Source organism: Colias croceus, chromosome 8 (assembly GCF_905220415.1).
Source record: "Colias croceus chromosome 8, ilColCroc2.1".
Classification (NCBI taxonomy): Eukaryota; Metazoa; Arthropoda; class Insecta; order Lepidoptera; family Pieridae; genus Colias; species Colias croceus.
The window spans coordinates 9464829-9487351 of NC_059544.1; the positions used below are offsets into that span (position 1 = coordinate 9464829).

At 33.2% G+C, this 22523-nt stretch overlaps 2 protein-coding genes across 2 annotated transcripts in view; one reads left to right on the forward strand and one right to left on the reverse strand.

The window, feature by feature from the left end:
- LOC123693535 (ATP-binding cassette sub-family G member 1-like) overlaps window positions 1-9976 on the forward strand; it is a 43815-nt gene extending 33839 nt beyond the window's left edge. The window contains exons 4-11 of the mRNA XM_045638693.1: window positions 2254-2443; window positions 4100-4245; window positions 4684-4922; window positions 5998-6239; window positions 6688-6856; window positions 7465-7721; window positions 8168-8391; window positions 8924-9976. Coding sequence (XP_045494649.1) covers window positions 2254-2443; window positions 4100-4245; window positions 4684-4922; window positions 5998-6239; window positions 6688-6856; window positions 7465-7721; window positions 8168-8391; window positions 8924-9116 — 1660 coding nt within the window. The 3' untranslated portion in view covers window positions 9117-9976. The remainder of the gene's footprint in view (window positions 1-2253; window positions 2444-4099; window positions 4246-4683; window positions 4923-5997; window positions 6240-6687; window positions 6857-7464; window positions 7722-8167; window positions 8392-8923) is intronic.
- A 4787-nt stretch (window positions 9977-14763) lies between these two features.
- LOC123693536 (polypeptide N-acetylgalactosaminyltransferase 2-like) overlaps window positions 14764-22523 on the reverse strand; it is a 65529-nt gene continuing 57769 nt past the window's right edge. Inside the window, exons 6-10 of the mRNA XM_045638695.1 lie at window positions 19276-19389; window positions 18717-18895; window positions 17097-17303; window positions 16476-16645; window positions 14764-15522 (exon numbers count right to left, since the gene is read on the reverse strand). Coding sequence (XP_045494651.1) covers window positions 15254-15522; window positions 16476-16645; window positions 17097-17303; window positions 18717-18895; window positions 19276-19389 — 939 coding nt within the window. The 3' untranslated portion in view covers window positions 14764-15253. The remainder of the gene's footprint in view (window positions 15523-16475; window positions 16646-17096; window positions 17304-18716; window positions 18896-19275; window positions 19390-22523) is intronic.

A 22523-nucleotide genomic window follows, 5' to 3' on the forward strand; every position in this document is an offset into this window, starting at 1 on the left:
ACTCGTCATAGCACCTAACTATTTGAACTTTACCTACTATTCACGCAAACATCGATCTTTAAAAAATAAATACAATAGAAAATACAAAAATACTCAAGAATTATAAAATAATATGTCATCATTATACTAACGAAGTTGTTATGCAAATAACTAAGTTCTTCTTACATTTTCCAACCATAACATAAATTACTGCAACTAACATCGATTGTTTCTTGCCTTGAAATCCTAATAAAACCTATTTATCTGGTAAAATATTACACCAATCACCAAATTTTATAAAGACGATATTTTTGTATGTTTTTGAGGATTTATCTGAAAAACTATTTCATCGATTTAAAATATCCTTTACTATTAGAAGGCTATGTCTATACCGAATAACCAACTATTTTTTTGTCCCGACTTCCGCTTCCACCATAATATGTTCGGTAATCAGAGCAAAAGTTTAAAATACGTCTAGTTTATTCATAAAGATCGATAAAAAATTGAAATATCACACGGACATGAGCAATTTTAAAAGAAAGAGGAATTGCGACTAGTGATAAATTTTTTAAAAATTCTCATTTATAAAGCACTTGAATGCTATAAAATTAAATTTCCCAAAGGCTTATCAAGTACTAGTGGTTCGCCCCGGCTTCGCCCGTGATACATATTTCGAAATAAAAGGTAGCCTATGTCCTTTCTCGGGCATCAAAATATCTCCATACCAAATGTCATGCAAATTGGTTCAGTAGTTTAGGGCACTTTAGGCGTGATTGAGTAACAGACATACAGACAGAGTTACTTTCGCATTTATAATATTAAGTTACTTCTACTTACTTACTTACTTACTTCAACGGCGCAACGACCCAAAGAGGATCTTGGCCTCCGACACCAAAAGTTTCCAGGTTTCGCGCCTTAGCGCCCTGGTGTTGAGGTCTTCTACTTGAAGGATGTCCAGATCTTTTTGGACTTCGTCTCTCCAACGGTGACGAGGGCGGCCGACGGGGCGCCTACCGATCGGCTTGCTCATGTACACCCTCTTCGCAGCGCGATCGTTTGGCATCCTTTCTAGGTGACCGATCCATCGAAGGCGGGCAGCTTTTGTCTCACCAATAATGTTGGGTTCACGGATGAGATCTTCGATGTCTAAATTTTTCCTCATTCTCCAAGTTCCCTCATCAGTTTTTGTAGGTCCTAAGATTTTCCGATGTATTTTCCTTTCCGCAACTAAGAGCTTCTGTTCTTCTTTCTGGCTTAGTGTCCACGATTCGCACCCATACATTAGGATTGGTCTAATAATGGTTTTATAGATTTTGACCTTTGTTTTCCTGCTTATAATCTTGGACACAAGGATTTTATGGAGCGCTGCTGAGCATCTTAGTGCGTTTTGGATGCGGATATCTATTTCGGCTTCTCGGCGGTTAGTGTCCGTAACTGTGCAACCTAGATATTTAAAGGAGTCTGTTCCTAGGTATGTAGTATCTCCGGTTACCAGATTTTTCCTACACACTCTAGTATCTTTGTACCTTTTCATATGTAGGTATTCCGTTTTTTCCCCGCTTATCTTAAGGCCAATCTTAAGACCTTCCGATTCTAGTGTCTTAGCCATTAACGTAAGATCTTGTTCACGTTGTCCTAGAAGCGCTAGATCGTCAGCGTATCCAATAACTTTGTGATTGCCGTTGAGCTCAATCCCGCCCTCAAGTATCAGGATTTTTCTAATAAGGTATTCTAGGGCAAGATTGAACAGAATTGGTGAAAGTGCATCTCCTTGTTTTAGCCCAGTGGTGACTTCAAATACATCAGTAAAGCCTCGACAAGCCTTGACTTTCATTTTACTGGTTTCAGTAGCTACTTTTACCATTCTTACCAGTTTTTCAGGGATTTGGAAAAGTCTCAAGATGTTATAGAGTGAATCCCTGTCGACGCTGTCATATGCTTTGATAAAGTCCACGAATAGGATGTGAAGGCTCTGTGCATACTCCCACCTTTTCTCCATAATCTGTCTCAAGAGAAAGATTTGGTCTGTTGTGCTGCGGTTTTTTCGAAAGCCGCATTGATAATCTCCCAAGATTTTCTCTGTGTAAGGTTCTAGGCGACCCAGTATAATATACGAGAGTACTTTATACGCCGTGGGCAATATCGCTATTCCTCTGTAGTTGGAACATTTTCTTCGGGAGCCTTTTTTGTGAACTGGGCATATCACACCTAGGTTCCATTCATCCGGTTGTTTTTCTATATGGTGTATAATATTAAGTATGGATTGTATTTCAGAGTGGTCGGCGCATCAGGGCTGGTCCACACCAACGGGGAGCCCCGCGACTTGCCTCGCTTCAGGAAGCTCTCCCGTTACATCATGCAGGAGGATCTGCTGCAGCCCCTCATCACGGTGCAGGAATCCATGGTTATGGCAGCTGACTTGAAGCTTGGCAATAACTTGACGACGAAGAAGAAGGCCGTGGTTGTAAGTATTTTTATCTTCGCAACATTATAAATATCTATACTATTATTATTTTAATATTATAAAGCTGAGGAGTTTGTTTGTTTGAACTCGCTAATCTCAGGAACTACTGGTCCGATTTAAAAAAATATTTCGATGTTAGATAGCCCATTTATGGAGGAAGGCTATAGGCTATATCATCACGCTTAGACCAACTTGAGCGGAGCAATGCGGGTAAAACCGCGGGGCACAGTTAGTTGTTTTATAAGGACTAAATCCCTCTCATATACTCGGTATTCAACGTCTAACATCTGTTATTATTGACTTCATCCTAGCTATGTATAGTTATATCTCCTGACCATGTAAACCATTAATTAATGCTCTTTTTATATTTTCTAACTTGGCAATTTTTCTTTGAGGTTTTGCTATTACTAGACCTATATATGGAGACCTAATGAATGATCATTTTTTTACTGTATTCGTATTCTATTTAAAAATATTGTTGTTTCACATTAATAAAATTTAATGACAAAAATAGCAATAAAATAAAGACATTTTAAAATAGCACATAATATAATTTACGTTGATGTTAGAAATGCCAAGTATAAAAAAAATTCTTGTTTTTTTACAAGGAAAAGACGCAAAATACAACTTTACAAATTGAATAAATGAAGGCTATTTCAAAATCCACCTTTTCCTAGAGTCAAAAGTCAAGCTAGATTTATTGTACATTTTCTTAGACAACCATAAAGGAGACAACCAAAAAGGAGACAAAAATGTGCAATATTATAATATTTGTTTTGACTGCTGAATCACCAACAAAAACTTAGGTACATATTGTTAACATACTTTAAACCTTATCACTATCACTATCACTACCTAGTATAAAACAAAGTCGCTTTCTCTTTCCCTATGTCCCCCTATGTATGCTTACTTTAAAACTACGCAACGGATTTTGATGCGGTTTTTTTTAATAGATAGAGTGAAAGTTTTAGTATATAATTTATTATGTTTTAGACAAAGCGGGCGAAGTTGCGGGCGGAAAGCTAGTTAATCTATATCTTATTGAATTATATTAAAATACGTTCAGTTTCTTCAACATATTATGAACTTATAATATTACAGTAACAATGTATTACTAATTCATTAAAATTAATTCATTTAGAAAATATTATTCATATTAGTACACAGGAAACTACGTTAGGTGAAAAACAATGTAACGACGTCGCTGAAAATGTTTAAATTATCGCAATTTACTAATTTAGTAGCAAAAACTCGTGGAAATTTACCTTTTGTTTGTCTGTCACTGTTCATGAACTTTGTACAAACAATTCTAAATAATTTTAATATACGGCTTTACCAATTATGGAGATTAAAACGGATAGAACAATACATAAAATTATTGCATTTTCAATTAATTTTCATACAGTGAGTAAAGTTATGTTCCTTTTAGGAGTACATACTCACAATTTCATTTCAAGTCTGTTTCACTGATCGATTTCTTTATGTCTAGGTATGAAAAAAGATCAGCTTCCAGCATCTAAACAGAGACTTTTATTTCCTCTTAGATACTTAGTTAACCACTCTACCATAATATGGTTATTATGATGAATACTTAATAATAATAAACAATTAATATTAATTATTAATGACTACATAATTCATTCCTTTTGGTTTTAGGTAGACGAAATTATTCAGTTGCTACGACTAGGGAAGGCGCGAAACACGACAACTGAGAGACTATCGGGAGGCGAGAGGAAGCGATTGTCCATCGCGTTAGAACTTGTTAACAACCCACCTGTTATATTCCTTGATGAACCTACTACGTGAGTTGCAATTGTGTTTTTGTTTGATGGAATCTTATATTGTGACTCGTTTCTCTTTCTGGTACAGTTTTGTTTACTTTGACACTTTAATTTTATACCAAGTTTTCTACTTTTGTACAAATGCACATACACGTAACGAACTTTTAAAAAATCGCCCATATTGAGATGTTGGGTAGCGCTTTATTTAAACTAAAAAGCATGAAAATATGTCTGTATTTTCACGAGCAAATGTAAGACAACATTTTCTATATTCAATACGACATTTAAGGCTGTTTTCACCGATAAGTAACTTAATGATGACAGCGTCGATTTTTCTCCCTGACCTGACACATAAGCTAAACAGAAGATGCTCTTAACAGAGAAGTAGTGAAAGCAGTCATCATTAAAACTTTACCTAATGTGAAAAGATAAAAAGTATAAACTTTATTAATTCCACAGTGGTTTGGACGACGTGGCGTCTTCCACGTGCGTGTCTCTCCTCAAGCGTGTAGCCCGGGGTGGTAGGACGGTCGTCTGCTCTGTGCACACGCCCTCCGCCCGACTCTTCTCTGTGTTTGATCACGTGTATGTGGTCGCTGATGGGAGATGTGCCTATCAAGGCACTTCTGCAGGGGTCGTACCCTTCTTGCAGCAGTTGGGCTTGCCATGTCCTACTACGTATAACCCAGCGGATTTCAGTAAGTACTTGATTATGTAGGATATGTTAGACTACCTATCATTACAAGTTCATGGCAGCAGGACAGTCCTCCGCCTGTTTGTTCTCTGTGTTCGACCATGTGTATGTGGTCGCTGATGGCCGATGTGCTTACCAGGGCACATCTGTGGGGGTCGTGCCTTTCTTACAGCCGTTAGGTTTGCCATGTCCTACTACGTATAAACCGGCGGATTTCAGTGAGTACTTGATTATGTTGGAAATAGATTTTCTGTCATCACACGCTTTTGTGCTGAGTACCAGATGTTGTTCTATCTGAGTTGGTATCGTTAAGAGCGTAGGTAATGTTGATTTTCAAATGCGTAAATTTCAAAATATTTAACAACCATGTCTGACAATTTATTACATATCTTAGCATTTGTTTTAACTTTTCTTTTCGTAAGTAACTTAAAAACTTGAAACTTGAACTTGTAAGTAACTTAAAAACTTGAAACTTGAACTTGTAAGTAACTTAAAAACTTGAAACTTGAACTTGTAAGTAACTTAAAAACTTAACTTTAAAACTTGAAAAAAGATGAATGAGTGAAGTTATTAAGTTCTGGTGAGCTTAAGGAAAATAAATAATATTTTTTATAAGGAGATTAAATTAATTGCTGCATAATTCAATAATTTGAGAGGTTGTTATAAAATTTACATACTCCATTATAACTAGCTTATGAACCTGGTTTCTGCTGCGTGAAATATTTGTTGTTCCAATGATGAGCAAAAATTGGTAAATGTGAATTATTCCACTTGATTTCATACTATGTAATAAAATGTAAAGTTAAAATATTTACTTTGAACAGTTAACAGTTTACATCTTATAATAAATCATTTAAGATCCCGTATAAACCAAAATCATTGCAAAAAGAAATCCTCTTCCGTCAGCATAAAAAGAAAACACTTCAATTATTTTCTGAAGTCAAACTTCTTTAGGCGCGTTGAGATAAAATTTCAAGATCGCGTCATGACAATACCGTCACGACATGTCAAAGAAGTTTCACTTCCTACACGTGTGCTCGGCTCACACGCTGTTTTCTAAAACATACACTTTTTTACAGTAATCGAAGTATCAAGCGGCGAGTATGGACCGCACGTTGAACAAATGGTGTCTTCTGTTGAAAATGGTAGATGCCAGAAATGGAGAAATTACGCCATTGAAGATGCACCACTCCAAGAAGTAGATATAGAACAATTAAACAGTGGAGTCGTCGCCAAACATAATTATGAATACGAAAGCACTGGATACCAACAATTCCAAGTTTTAGTTAAACGAATGGTACTCCAAACATTTAGGAATAGGGTAAGTCATCATAATTTTATGGAATAATTTCTTGGTCGTTAATTATGCGATGTATCAAGGTTATTATTTTTCCTTGTGTATTATATGCGTATACTTTTGTATGGTGATTTTATTGTTGCTATTTAATTGTGGAATAATTATAGACCATGTAGAGTTATTATGAAATTATCAACTTAATAGTTGGTGTATATTCATCCATAAAACGTGTTACATGTGAGCAAAAACCTGTAGTAAATGCATCTATTTGATTAATCACAAGTTTATTATTTAAAAATAGCTTTTGATTGAGTTTTAAATCTGGAATTGAATCAACAATGACAAAATGAATTTTCTTATTAAGCATGGTAGAGAAGGAGAACCTATAGGTTCACTTTTCAATATATAACATATTTATCAACATATTATATTTCATGTATTTTTTAAATTTAAACTATTATTTTATTTTCAGGACTATTTATGGCTAAGGTTCGTTCTCCACATTTTTATAGCAGTAATAATAGGAGCTCTTTTCAATAACATGGGTTTTGACGCTTCGAAGACATTATACAACTTTGGATTCTGTTTCGCATGTATTATTGCTATGTTGTACACGCCTATGATGCCGGTTTTACTTGCTTGTAAGTATATTATGTATATATTTTACTAAACAGCTTTTAATGAAATTAATCCTTCGAGAATCAGGGTTTAATGTTTAATCAGGGTTTTTTGCTTTGATTGTGAAATCAATCAAAGTAAAACTAACAAAATCATAACTTAGAGCTTCAGATTTATAAATTCTATACCAAAAAATGTATCCGAAATTTTTAACGTTCGTGTAGTTTAATTCTCTACAGACTAAAGTAACTTCACAATGAGTATTTTTTTTTCTTTTAGAGTTTTTAAGTTAGGAGAAAGGCACAAACCATTGAATATCTATAATCTACTCTTATATTTTCAACTGTTCAAAGAAATTCTAAATCTAAAATATAACTTACTAGCTATGCCCCGCGGTTTTACCCGCGTTGCTCCACTCGTGTTGATCTTAGCGTGATGATATAGCCTTCCTCGATAAATTGGCTATCTAACACCGAAATAATTTTTCAAATCGGACACATTTTCTTTCTTTCTTTTTAGTAGTTCCTGAGATTAGCGCGTTCAAACAAACAAACTCTTCAGTTTTATAATATTAAGTATAGATTCGTTTCCTCACCACAGTTTTCATAACATGTTTAATTTACATTTTCAGTCCCCACCGAAGTGATGCTAATCAAACGTGAATACTTCAACAGATGGTATGGTCTAAAGCCATACTTCGCCGCCATGTTCGTTTCCAGAACTCCCGCTACTATATTCTTCTCTTTACTTTATCTGGCTATAGTGTACCCTTGGACTGCACAGCCCATGGAATTATCTAGAATATTGATGTTCGTCAGTACGTGTATTATGGTGGCATTGATAGCTGAATCTCTGGGCACGCTTATATCTTCTACGTTGAGTATAGTGGTGAGTGAAACGATTTTAATTATTGCTAAGTTTTAAGCTTCAATGTTTGATTCAATGATGACTCTTTCTTTATCTAATAGATCTGAAAAATTCCTTTTTAAATATAATTTCAAATTTTTAGGCATTCTGTCAAATGCTGATATTCATCATCTTCTTCTTTTTTGTTTATGGCCTTCCCGATCAAATGCTGATAATATTATCCTTGAACTGATGTATTATATTTCCAGTCATCACTTTATAAGAATGTAATTCTATACATAAACCCTATTATAATGTAAAAAAAGCGAATTTCGATGTCCCCTAGTGAGGTAAGGTGCAGATGCAATATACATCTGTTTCACTGATCGATTTATTAAATCGTTTCTATTATAATGACGTTTTGTCATTAAATTATCAATTAATGTTCCCTAATTCCAGTACACTATTAATTTCCTAATCCATTTCAGAACTCAATGTTCGTCGGGCCAGTAGTATCAGTTCCACTAATGCTTCTCTCAGTATACGGTATCGGCAATGGAGACGATCCTCCCCCCATCGTATGGAAACTGGCTCGGGCTTGTTCCTTCATGCGATATGGGCTCGAAGGACTTGTAGCGGCCATATATGGGGCTCCAAGGGCTGACCTCGTGTGTCCTGATGATGTGGACTACTGCGAGTATAAGAACGTCAAGTGAGTGTTTGTGTGTATGTTAGGTTATAGTGCGGGAACTAGCCATGCGATATGGCCTCGAAGGACTTGTAGCGTATATGGAGCTCTAAGGGCTGACCTCGTGTGTCCTGATGACGTGGACTACTACGAGTAAGAACATTAAGTGAGTATGTGTGTATGGTAGCTGGTAACGTGGGAACAGATTTTATGCTAGAGCTGGCATATGCGTTGAAATTTTGTCTGATGGAAAGCGACTACCACCGCTTTAAATATTTACCTTTAGGCAATATTACAGAGGAAGGGCTACACATGGGTTGCCAGGTTGTAAGGGAAAGGGAGCAAGATTGATGACGACAATTAAAACTAGATACTTTCTTATCACATACAGTTAAATATCATATTACCAAAAAAATGCATTGTATCCCAGTGTCTAAGTTATCTGTTATTTTCAAGTCCTAATTAATTGTTGTAAAAATGAATAGTAGTAAAAACTAGTAATATTTTTTTAGTAATAATTTTACGAGTGAATAAGTTAAATTTTCTCTCTTTTCAGGTATTTCGTGAAGCTAATGGGAATGTCTGGAGTATCTTACTGGGTGGATATATCAGTCCTCTTCCTAATGCTCCTATCTATGAACCTTGCTGCCTATTATCTTCTGCGACAGAGACTATCACCTAACTACGCTTTTAGAGCCATCAAAGTTATTGGAAGATTTATTAAGAACAAAATGAGTGTTTCGCATTAGTTTAGAAATTGAATGAGAACTGTTATATTCCTATTGATAACATTGACCTTGGTGTAAAACCAATATTATTATGTATGTAATATTTATTTTATAAAATTTTGACGTTTAAATATCAGAAATGAGTATCGAACTTAGGACTACTTCTGCGCGAAATGACAAATGCGTAATAAACGAAAAATTGTATATAGAATTGATTAATTGTATAAATTATTTTGCTTTGCTATATTTGCTCAATTATAACTAGTAGATACTATTTTAATTTTGAATCTGATGAAAATGTTTCTTCTGTATAACAATTTGTACAAAAATTAATCGTCCATTAAAAAAAAATAGAGGTAATATTTATAGAAAGGTAATGTTTGAATTACTTTAATGATTAATATTTAATTAAATAAATATACTTCGTTCCTTATAAGAAAGAAGCAATTAAAAATGTATAAAATAAGACAATGGCATAATTATTTGTATAATAATAGTATTTTATATTTATACTGTATACAAAATAATAATAAAATTGGCATATTGTGTTAAACATTTTAGTCCAAGTGATTTATTGAATGAATATTGTTTCAGATATTTTATCTATGTGAATAAAAGAGAAACCGATATTTCAATATTTATTTATAATATATAATAGTTTAAACAGTTCTCTAGTATGAATGAATAATATTTATGTGTTTACCCAATGACTGAATGATTGACTAAGGATTTATTCTTATAGAACGTAAATAATCCAGTGTGATATCTAGATTGTAAGACATTGTTTAAATGTGATTTAAGCTGTACCTAAGGTTTATGTAGTGTTGTTTTATTAAGTTATGTTTCATTATAAGGAGATGGAATAAAGATTTTTTACTTTTTATTTGTTTTTTTTCACTAAAATTATGAATGATTAAAAGCGGCAGCTTGCAAGACTTTGCTTTGCTTGCTTCACTACCCTTTATTTACCAAAACTGTAATTTTTGGATGAAAAATGCAAAAATGATAATTTTTCCATGCCAATGACGTATGTACCTGTTAATAAAGTACAAGCTGTGGTATCAGCTTACAGTTCATGTGCCGTTGGTTTTAATAACAGAATTATTAAAAATAAAAAATATATTTTATTAATTACAATAAGATGAATTTTAATTACTTGTAGAAAATGATGTACCTAGTAAAAAAAATCCAACTGGTTACTGTTGCATGAAGGTTGTATGTGTATAGATTCTTCTAATTATGGTAAATAAAATAAAATAATACAATCTTTCTTGCCTTTTTATATTTATTATCCCATTCAGTATTCAGTGTTAATATAAAAGGTGTCAGTGTGTAATAAAACAAAATATAAATTCAATCAATAATAGTTTATTTTCGAAGTTAACATACTTTTCTCACTAAAATAAAATCACCCCTTCGCTTGTTGAACAAATTATGTAAAAAGTAATTTAACATAAAACCTGACTAGGGTTTCGAGTTGCCATTTCATAATTTTTGTTATGTACATTTGAGATTTTTGTACGCCTACAAATTACAAAATACATTTTGCAATAATCAAATATGATACACATTTTTTGCCAGGCGTTTTAAAAGCAAAGCGTATATTATATTCATGACATTGCATTTTGTAATATACTAACGTCATAAAATTACAAATAATAATTATCAATTTTAATATCTATCTATTGATTATACACTTTAATAGGATTTGGGAATGTAACAATAGATATGAGTAAGTAACTAAATATAACGTCTAAATACACAATTCAAAATAAACTTTGTAATACAATAATAATTTCAAAACGCAACAATATTTTTTATAATACAAACAAAATTCTTATACAATAAAAAAGTTCTTTACAATAGTCAGAAATAGTTATTTAATAATGTCATTCGTACAAAACATTTTCATAAATAATTGTAATGGAATAGATACATTATTTTATATTCCGAATTGGCAGTGGTCCTTAAAATATCAAAAAATATCTTAATAAAAGCATAAAAACGGACATAATACATTAATTTTAACTTAAAAATAACGGACGGTAAACATAAATAAATTGTAAAACAAACAAAATTTTAACATTTTTGTAAAAAATAAAATAAAATCGATAAAATTAAAATACTTAGTAGATTATCTCTTAAGTAACTTTATTTATAAATTTACAATTAAATAATCTTAAGCTAAATGTGATAACTTGTACTGCTAAGGTACTTTATTGTAATCAAAACCTAAGTTTTTAACGGGTGCAACTCTACGCATTTTCTTACCAACATTTATTTTATACAGGATGTCGTAAGTACGTAATATTCTCAATGAAACTTTAACAGCATAATATGAAAAACTATGTTTCTTTGATACATTATGTCTGCTACGCCCTGTATACGAGTAGTTCTTATATATGTATGTTATATGATAAAGTAACCATAAAAACAGTATGAAGATTGCAAAATTTACAAGACTGAATTTTAAGATAAAGAAAAAGTATTGAATTGATTTTTAAATTTTTTGCGGGCAATTTCAAGACGGTTAATTTTAATCAATTTCATGTACACGTAGAATGTAGATATTAATTTAAAATAAAATAGCGTATAAAAGTTATAAACGAACACAATTCAATAAAATGTTTAGTATATGCATTTTTTTACTATGAATATTTAAGAAAATTTAATAAAACTGTAATTTATTTATGCGAATTAAAAAATCCTACATTCGATGACATTCCATTCCCGCCAATTTTTAAATCTGTTACAGTTTTTTGATTCACCTTTTTTTTGCGCAGATACCTTTCTAAAGTGAATACTATAATAAAAATTATAATTTCCAATCTATTACTTATAATACTTCCATCTTTATTAACCATTCCACTTTCCCGGCACATAATATATTTACATTGGTAACTAACTATATTAATGATCATTATTTATTATAATATTATATAATATAATACATCGTGTATATACATAATTATGTACTAATGTACACTGTGTCTTAGCTAACTTAAGTGAGATTGAGTCTTTAGTTTCTAAATTATTGGAATGTTCAGTTAAAAATGGCCGGTTTCAGAACTTCTAGATATATTCTGTTCAGCTTATCTGTCAGTTAAAGTACGATTCATGTGTCAAATATCGACGCTATCTGGGACATTATCAGTAAGTTTTGAAACCGGCCTTCGTATTTTTAATACCTATACTTTATTGTTCTTTTTAAGTAACTGTTCTTAATTAATGGCATTTTTAATTTATGGAAATTGGATTTAATAAGTTAAATTATTCGACCTGTTAAGAATTTTAACCGAATGTCTATTTTCTTAAAAATAAAATTGGTATGCGAAGTTGACACAAAACGAAATTGCGTACAAATGGATAAAAACTGTCCGTATTTATGCAAAATGGAACCACTCGACAAATTTGCTTTTTTACGTTTCTTGAAGAATACTCATTTAAAAGTGGTCTAAATTCTTATGCAAACAAGAACCACGTGATTTTTACCTTGGAAACAAGGTATACTAAAAGCAGAAAGGAACCACCAGCAACAACGAACAATACACATGAAGCAAAACCGAACCACAGCACCACGGGACTGCTTTGTTCAAACAAATAAACGATATTACTATCATGTCATTTTATACAAAACAGATCCGCACATACTTGGTACCATTATACATTACACACATTTCTATTAATAACAATTATTTTTAATACACAAAATGGAACCAGGATTCTGTGGTATGGTTATGCGTAAAATAAATTCATAATTTAATTGTAATTTTTTATTGCAAAATAAAACCACAAGCATTCGGTTCTATCATGCATAAATAAAAATTGTAAAACATTCTGAAACCCATCATCGCTTTAAGGTACCAAATGCCTTGACTTGTACAATGCTTCTCATCTTTAAACAACGTATTTCATTACTTAAATAGCTGAAAGTGCATAAATAGCTTAAATAACTCCAATTTTTAAAGCAAAACGTCGAATATAGGTGAAATTCAGCGAAGTAGTTCGAATACCTACGTGACGACCGTTTTTTTTCTCCGCGAAGTAAGTTCTATTGTTTTTGTTAATTACCTTTAAAATTAAATATGAAAATGTTTAGTAATAAATAAATAAGCAAGCAATTGGTAAGAAAAGCACTGGAGACGAACACCGAAGTTAAAATGAAGATACAACGGGTAAGTAGTACATATTATTATTATTATTAATTTGCATTTAAGTACTTATTGAATCTGAGATGCAGGTACGCTTTATCCACTTTTGATTCATTCCCGATTGTGGAGTGATTTTACAATTTAAATTTAAAACATTAAGTAAGTACAAGAGGAATCTTCTGTGGATTTACGTATTTTAACGACACTGCAGTTGTTGTTCACGAAGGCGAGTCGAATTAAGAGTCATTTTGTTACGATTCATTTGTCATTGTGAGATGAAACTACTAAACCCTGTTTTAAAAATAACTGTCGATGATCTAGGTATCTACCTACTATTTTGGTAAAATACGTTTAGATTCAGATTCAGTACAGTACATTCAGCGCATATGATTATTTGTTTGATTTTAAAACTCGCGCTGCCACTGTTTTGACCGGAACAAGGCCCTAGCCCACGAAATTCAAAATTTTAACGAGTTTATTTATTTAAATTTTTGCTAGGTTTGGTCACTGTTGCATATGATTTTTAGGGTTCCGTACCCAAAGGGTAAAACGAGACCCTATTACTAAGACTCCGCTGCCCATCTGTCTGTCCCTCTGTCTCATGAGACAGAGCTAACTATCACGGTTCATGAACCGTGATAGTTAGACTGTTGAAATTTTTATAGATGATCTATTTCTGATGCCGCTGTAACAACAAATACTAAAAAACAGAATAAAATAAATATTTATATACAATAAACCGTGCCGTTTTTATAGACAATGGTAAGGAACTCTTGATTGCGCGAGTCCGACTCACACTTAGCCAGTTTTTTGTAGATGGTGGACATACTTAGTCGTCTAGTAGGCATACGGCTTTATAAGAACTAATAATATTTTGTTGTCGCCATATACCTACGTATAAAAGCCACGTGGCTTTATTGTTTTGATTTAAAGCTTTTTCTTTGTATTACAGAAGGTAACGAAGAATCTTATACGTCGATGCCTCTGGAAAATTTTTCTTCACCTTCAAGCGATATTCAGGCCATATTACATCTTATTCCACAAGATGCACAGAGTTTTTATAACGGTCTCATTAGTGATGATGCAATAGAAGACCACATAGACACGGTGGATTTTGAAATCCAATTTGATGACAACGTCGAATAAACGTCCTCTATAAGTTTTATTTTATATATTTTTTTAATTAAAGCTTTATTACGATATTATAAATACATAGTTTCATTTATATCATTAAATCCCTGGGTTGTGGTTCTTTTTTGTATAATAGAAAACCTATCAATTGATAAATGTTAAAAGGAACCACATGCACATTTTTTTAATTATCTAGAAAGTTTAAGAATATTCAGAGCATATTTATATACACATACTTAAATAAGTAATTTATCAATGAATTTAAATAAAATAAATATTAATTTTACTTCATCTAACAGAGCTGCAAATGTTTTTGTAAATCCTTTGATATCTCAGAAGTGCGTTTTTGCTGGGTGGTTCCTTTTTGCTTAAATACGGACAACTAAGCATTTATAACATTCCTTGTTTCATGTATGTATTTGATTAAATACATTCATAGGCACAAGCAGTGCGTGTATGAATTTATATTTTACTGTACATATTCTCTGTCAAATTTCTGATTTAAGTATATTTTTTAGAGGATTTCGCACATTAGAACATTTTTACTAAGTAACTAATTATTGAAATAAATTGGTATTATTTTTTCTAAAAACAATAATAAATTATGATATTACATTTTTTATAAGGAAGTATCAAGAAGCGTAATTTAGGTTTTTATTTTATTCATACTGCCTTGTGCTTATAAATATCCGACCGTAAACTCTAATCAAGTTCAAAAACATAAAACTAATCAAGTTCCTTCAACATAGGTTTTTCTGCTCAACATTCGAAAACCATTCTTTATATTCCTTCCATATCAAAACACAACTTTAGTAACCACAAACTTCAACCAAAAGCTGAACGAAGTGCCATGACCAATCTAACCATCAGACCAGATCAGAAGGAGAACATTTGGCTCGATTTATTCTTATCACAGTTCGCCAAGTACAAAGTGGACTTATCTGAATCCAAACATGCGTCCGTCTTAAGGTGTCTGATTAGGGATCCTTTAGTTTTCCAGAGCTGATTCTCATCGGTCTGGTCGCAAGGTACGAGCACGGGGAGACCCGCGGGAGACAGCGAAATGCAGAGTGAGTGGTGTCTGATCAGACCGTTGTCGAAAACCCACTCTTGGTTACCGCCTGTGTTGTGACATGGGTACAGTCCTGGAAGGAAAAAGGATTTTATAAGAACGTTTAATTATCATCGTGTCTAGTCGAAGTAAATAAGACATTTATTATTTATTCAAACAATAGCAGAATGCCATATGGTTATAACGTAAAGACAAATCATTGTTGTAAGATAATAAATATTCAATGGGCGCCATATCAGCGAGCTACTCGAGCGCAGAATTCATTCCAGAGTGTTAGAAAACACCTAAAACTTCAAAAACTTGCTTGCCACCGTGCTTCTATTCGATTCTGCCGCACGATATGCGCTTTCCTTATGCTCATGCTCAACACGTTTAAATTAGGTTTCATCCTTATTACCTGGTGTTCCACTAGCGAGCTGGCCTAAAGATGATATACGTGTTTCCTAATGGTCTAAGATCCGAATATAAGTCGACCTGCAACGGCGTGATAATAGAATGAGACCAATTTTATAATAAATTTAGTGTATTAAAAAATATATTAAAAATGGGTTGACTGGGAAAATCCTGGACAGGACATTTTTAATGAATTTAACATTTTTTTTAATTAATTGCAGTATCAAGATAATAAAAAAAAAAATTATAATAGTTAAAGACGTATGAAACCTACAGAATGTGCAGTCATAGTTGTTTTCTAATATTTACCGGGACAAATAGCTAGGTTGGCAAGTATAAACAGGTATGTCGGTACCAGTTACTTTCACTTGATAGGATGATGAAAAAAAAATTATGTCAGCGCTGTTTTATTACAAAATTGTTTTATTATCTCGAAACTGCAATTAATAAAAAATGAAAATAAAAGATTTTTTAATAATTAATTAAAAAATATCCTGTCCAGGATTTTCCCAGTCAACCCATTTTAAATACATTTTTTATTACACTAAATTTATTATAAAATTGGTATTATTCTATTATCACGCTGTTGCAGGTGGACTTATATTCGGATCTTAGACCATGAAGAAAACTCACCAGGTGTCCCATCCGCCAGCTGCCCCATGGTGTCGAGGCACCGCGCGCCGCGGCGCACCGCGCGCGCGCCGCCCAGCGCCGGCACCTGCAGCTCGGGGTACACGTGCGACAGGTACCAGCGGAACGGCTTGCAGTGCAGCGACGCGCGGAGCGCCTTGCGTTCCGATATGCTTGAATTAGATGAGATAACAATGAAAAAAAAACACTCCAAAAGTTAACCCATTGAGCACCGAGCGGCCCAATCGGACCAAGACACAATAGATTTTCTATTGTGTCTGTGATTCCGGGGGCTGAATTATATAGAGTAATGTTTTTTTAAATTTTACTAAATTCTGGTAAAGATTTTCAAATTCCTGCAGGGCTTTTTATAGCAACAATCTATAGCTCATAAATAAAATATATGGAATTTGTCACAAAGAAAAGAAAAGGAGTGTTTCCGTCTACGAAAGAATGTGTAGATACCTAGAGATATCTACAGAACCGAATTGAATAGGACTTGTATATTTGTCAGATGATCTTTTAGGAAGAAGGATTAGGGTTGCCCGTAATCATTGAACACGGACAAAATTGAAAGTCCATATAACACAAACAAGAAAAACAACACAAGAAGAAGATACTCACTCTCCATACTCTACTTGCTTGGCCAGCGGCTGAGACCTGTAGTATAATTCCTTATAATCATCCATCCACACTTCAGCTGCTCTCCTGGTATTCCGCGCAAATACCGCTCCCGAACCTCCCGGGAACGTGTAGGGGTGTCGCTTGCGGAAGACGTGGCCCACCCGGGAGCAGGGCACTATCTCTAGCGAACCACCGCATTGCCATACCCTGAAGAGAATGAATTTTTATTTAGTTTTATTTTTCTTTATTTAAGGAGCTTAGTCGGAAGTCGATTATGTCGCTCCGTATGTCCACAAAAACATTAAATTAGCTTTGTTTTTGTACTAGCTATATTCATTTAGTTCTATTTTACGAATACGTTTATGCACATTATGAGATTGTCACAAAGTTAAACTTTGTATGTAGTTTTGTGCATGTGCAATCATGGTATTTTTAAATTATTGCATAAAAATTTGAGTTCCTTAAAATAGCGATGATGGCAAATGTGACTTTTGGATCGTTTTGAATGTCGCTCAAACCATTTATGTATAAATATCATGCCTACATCTTTTACACTTACAAAAAGATAACGCAAATTACCTTGAAAAACTTTCTCATGTACTTGGAATAAACTAATGAAGAAAATGTTAGTTAATCTAAAATAGTAAAAAAAATTGCACATATTTAGGTAGCAAAATGACGATTTTATTCTTCATATTGGTTTTATTCTTCCTCGATCTCACATTTTTTATTAGAAATATCAATTCAGCAATTTTTGAAACATCCACGTATGATAATCGAATTTTAAATGTCATGTACTTAGAAGGAACGTTTTAAAAATACATTAAGGTTCCCACGTGGAGTTTCCATGAATTTAATATCAAAATAATACCGTCTGCTTTGTTCTTTAAACTCATTTTAACATTTCAACGCCCATTGAAACTTTTACGTTCCACCTACGAAAGCAAATTTTCAACTTTAAACCTCCAATTATGACTTTACTTCTGCCCCATATTTGTGGAACTACCTAACTTCTATTTATAGAAAAGATATGAAGGAGTATACAACAAAAGTTTAAGTATCCACCTACCTGGTTGCAATAAGGTACTAAGAATATATTCATAAAAAATTCTATGTACTTAAAAGTTTTATAAAATACTACTTTTATGCTGATCCATCCCGGTGTTTCAAAACGTTCATATGCACTCAATTGAGCATAGGTGTTCTGAATTAGATACTGTTTAATTAAACGGATTTTGGCGGACTTGGATGCCCTACGAATAATATTTCTGGATATGGATATTTCTTGACAATAATACAAAACTGGCGTCTCTGCAGTCTACATTACGCCCGACATTACCGTTCTATATTGGCATCTTTTTTACTTTTAGATGCAACTTTGCTAACGAATTAACGATCTTATACACTCATAAAATTCCAATCATACTTTCTTCAACCAACCTGATTTCTGTCATGAAATTCTTTGCTTATTATATTATACTAGCTGTGAGATAAATGGGCTATCTAACACCGAAAGAATTTTTCAAATCGGATCAGTAGTTCCTGAGATTAGCGCGTTCAAACAAACAAACTCTTCAGCTTTATAATATTAAAAATATATTATATTTGTTCTGTACCCACCTGAACGAGATCTCAAGGTTCTCCCCTCCCCACACGTCCATCTTCATATCGTATTTGCCCAGCTTGTTGAAGTACGCTCGGTCCATACTGAACAGGCCACCAGCTATCATTGGAGTTCTGATCACTTGCGTGGGGTCGCTGAGACGACCGCTTCGCTCAGCGTGTGATAGGTATTCCCACTGGAATAAGCATTAAATTGTATGAGATGCAATGTTAGAAGGACAGGACTAAGTTTTTGGTTCTAAAGTATTTTTTTTTTTATTTATAACATTTATTTCAGGTAACAGACAATAAATTGTACAGACCCATAGAATAAATACCTTATAGACTAACATACATATAATATTTTATAACTAAAACTATTTATTTGATCGTGATAAAAAATGGAGTAAATATAGGTTTGCTAAACTTCTCACTCTCTATAAAAAGGAGTGCCATGAATTTAACTAAAAACTAAACTGAAACTTTGTTCACAAAAAGTGGTTTTAGATAATCTCAAACGATTGGATATCATTTAAATACATTAAGTAATAAATCGCCAGTCAGGCACTCGACTTACCTTGAACACCAAGTTCCAATCGAAGCCGCCCCGTAGGTCTGCTGATGCTCCAATGTACTGGAAGGTGTCCATGCTGATCACGTCTATTACTGGACATACCACTCGGGTGGGATCCTAAAATAAAAATAAAATATTGAGGTTCAAGACTTAGCACACGATATCTTTTTTTTTGTTGCAGCTACTACCCAACTGGTGGTTGCCTGATGGTAAGCGATGAGCACTGCTCACAAAAATTTACAACCTCTTTAAAAGAGACCATATCTTAGGACACTAAAATACATTTAAAGTGGATGAAATTTAAAGTCTTATAGAGTTCAGAAATGAAAATTTACGTACTGAAGTACAAACACAGGTTTCTCTAGAAGTCTGCTTTTTCTCGCAATCTCTTTGAATTCAAATAAGCAATATATGACATTATTTGAACCATTAATCAATTTTTTCTTCAAATATCTTTAAAAACATAAAAAATTAAGACAAAAATAAAAAAAATAATTATATAAAAAAACTGGTCGTTCTTGACCACCCTGTGACAGGCTACTATAAAAGGAGCACTTCCATTTATCTGATTGACAGAACCTCATATGGGCACGGATTTAAAAGTCGGAGGTCCTCATAAGTGCGTAACACTTTTAACGGAAGTAAGCGTTAATTAGATATTATGTAGGATATAAATAACTAAGTGATCTTATTTCATTTTATGTGTATAAAAATAAGTAAACGTGAAGTGCTTATAGCTAGTCCAAAACATTTTTATTGAATCTACAATACGATATAATAGTACCTTTATCGAAAAATCAATAACGAAGAAACGATATTTATGACGTGTTTTTGAAAAACTTAGGCACTTTTAAAGAAAAAGGTTAACCCTCAACAACACTCGTTTCGCCCCCGTGAGGTCAAGACATGACAAGACAAGATAAAAAAATAAATAATACTTAATAATTATGCAGAATAAAACAGTGTTTAATTTTAGCATCATATTATGTTCAAGAAAGAAACATTTATTGCTATAGCGAGGCACCTACATATTTTTATGTCTAAATGAAAGGCATACATAATCTATACTAATATTATAAAGCTGAAGAGTTTGTTTGTTTGTTTGTTTGAACGCACTAATCTCGGGAACTACTGGTCCGATTTGAAAAATTCATTCGGTGTTAGATAGCCCATTTATCGAGGAAGGTTATAGGCTATATTTCATCACGCTACGGGTAACAGTAGGGGAGCCACGGGGGTGAAACCGCGTGGAGCAGCTAGTATTATTATATTTAGCAAACAGCACAGAAAAACCGTTACCATTACCTCATTGTATATTTAACCGTGACATAAACACACAGAATTAACATATTATTATGATTTTAAATCAATTATCATTACACTTTGTTGCGTTAGATGAAATTAAGAGACCCTGACCGTATTCATGAGGTTAGTGTGAAAGGAGGCCGAATACTGACCGACGTTTTTGGGAATGTCGGTCAAAGTATGGTCTAAGCTAGATCATATTATAAATGTAAATAAATAAATACTGTCGGTCTGTACCTATATTCAAGTTTGAACGATTATGAGTGTAAATAGGTAGATGGAAGCTTTAAAAATTATATAGATTTTCTTTGAATATTGCCTAGCTACGTTACGTTGCAAAAATGATCACGTTTAATAATTAATACATATTTTGTATAATTTATTTAGACAAAACGGCAACAATTAGACGGAACACAAGCACTTTTAGATTGTTATGCAAGGGCAGCATGGGCCGCAGCCCGCAGCAGGGGCCGCCGCAACATCCACCGCAAGGTCCGCACATTTTGGATTATGGAAGAATATTTCAATCATTTTTTAATGAAGAAGGAAAATAAATTGACTCGAATAATACAAGATCTTACAATCTATTAGATACCTCGTGAATATTATACACTAAGAAAATAATTTTCTAGACATCGCAGTAATTAGCCAGGGAATTGCCTAACACAACAAGATGAGAATACAGTTTAATAAGGTCGAGTATTCTTTACCCGAATTGGGTCAGATTCGAATCGATTCAGCACGTTAGGTTTTCGTTAGCGTTTCTTAACCCTTTCTAACTGTAATTCATTCTAGACTATTGCACGCCTCTTAAGCGAAGCGTTGAGGTGGGTACTACTGTCACTTCGCGCAAAACATCTGATTTTTTTTTATTTAATGTTGGTGTCTTTATTTATTTTTTCTGAATATTGGAAAACGTCTTATACTTAAACTCACTAGATACACTTTTATCAACGCTAAACGATATAGAACTAGTTACAATAGAAAAATCAAGGGAATTTTATATAGATAATATTATGTATAGAAGGAAATTTATCCAAAGTTACATTGCTGTGGGTTTTTTGCATTTTATAAATATGCTTAAATAATCTTGCCTAACCAATTAATAAAGATGCAATTAAGTCGATAAAAGAATCCACTATCCATTAATTTTGTAAAAAAAGATATTAGAAAATATTACAAAATTTCTCTTAAATCGTCCAACGCTAAAAAGCTCCTTTTTTGTTTCATTTAATTAATGTTCCATAACATACCTAGTTGATATCATAATATTGACATGTATTCCAACATTCCGACTTTCTTGTGTAACTTTGCCATGGACAAGGTTACGTATTCGAAGCCAGATGAATGAAGAAAATGTTTTATGTCAAGTGTCAAGGTCGCACGGTCGCGACATACGCGTCACGGATCATACCGGTTTCATCCAATACTGAGACAGGTGGCATACGAATTTAGTCATAATTATAGAGCCAAAGAGTGCAATTTAGCTTGTTTACTTTCGTCATCGAAATTAGAGGATTAGGTTACAAACGGGGTTAATAGGCGACGTTTAAAATGTATGGAAATGTTTTGATTGTGCGTTTTTCGAACTGGTTTTAATACCAATATTAGATAATTCGTTATGACACACGGCAACTTTTTTTTGGTATTGGAAATTTTATAGTAGTAATGGAATAGTTTACAGTAGGTTTTCTAAAGTGCTCTTTATTGGTACAGTGACTAGCGCTAGTTCGTTGTGAGAGCGAAGGCTAGATTCAATTCCCTATAGAGACTATTGAAAGAGTAACTCGATTGGACAAGGAAAAGAAAGCACTTTCCGTAAAGAATATCAATCGATAATATAAATGTGAAATGCATCCAATGACCTACTAAACCCTACTAGTACTAGGTGACGCCTACACTCGCGGCTATTCCAGCAAATTTAAGATGGTTTAATTAACATGAAT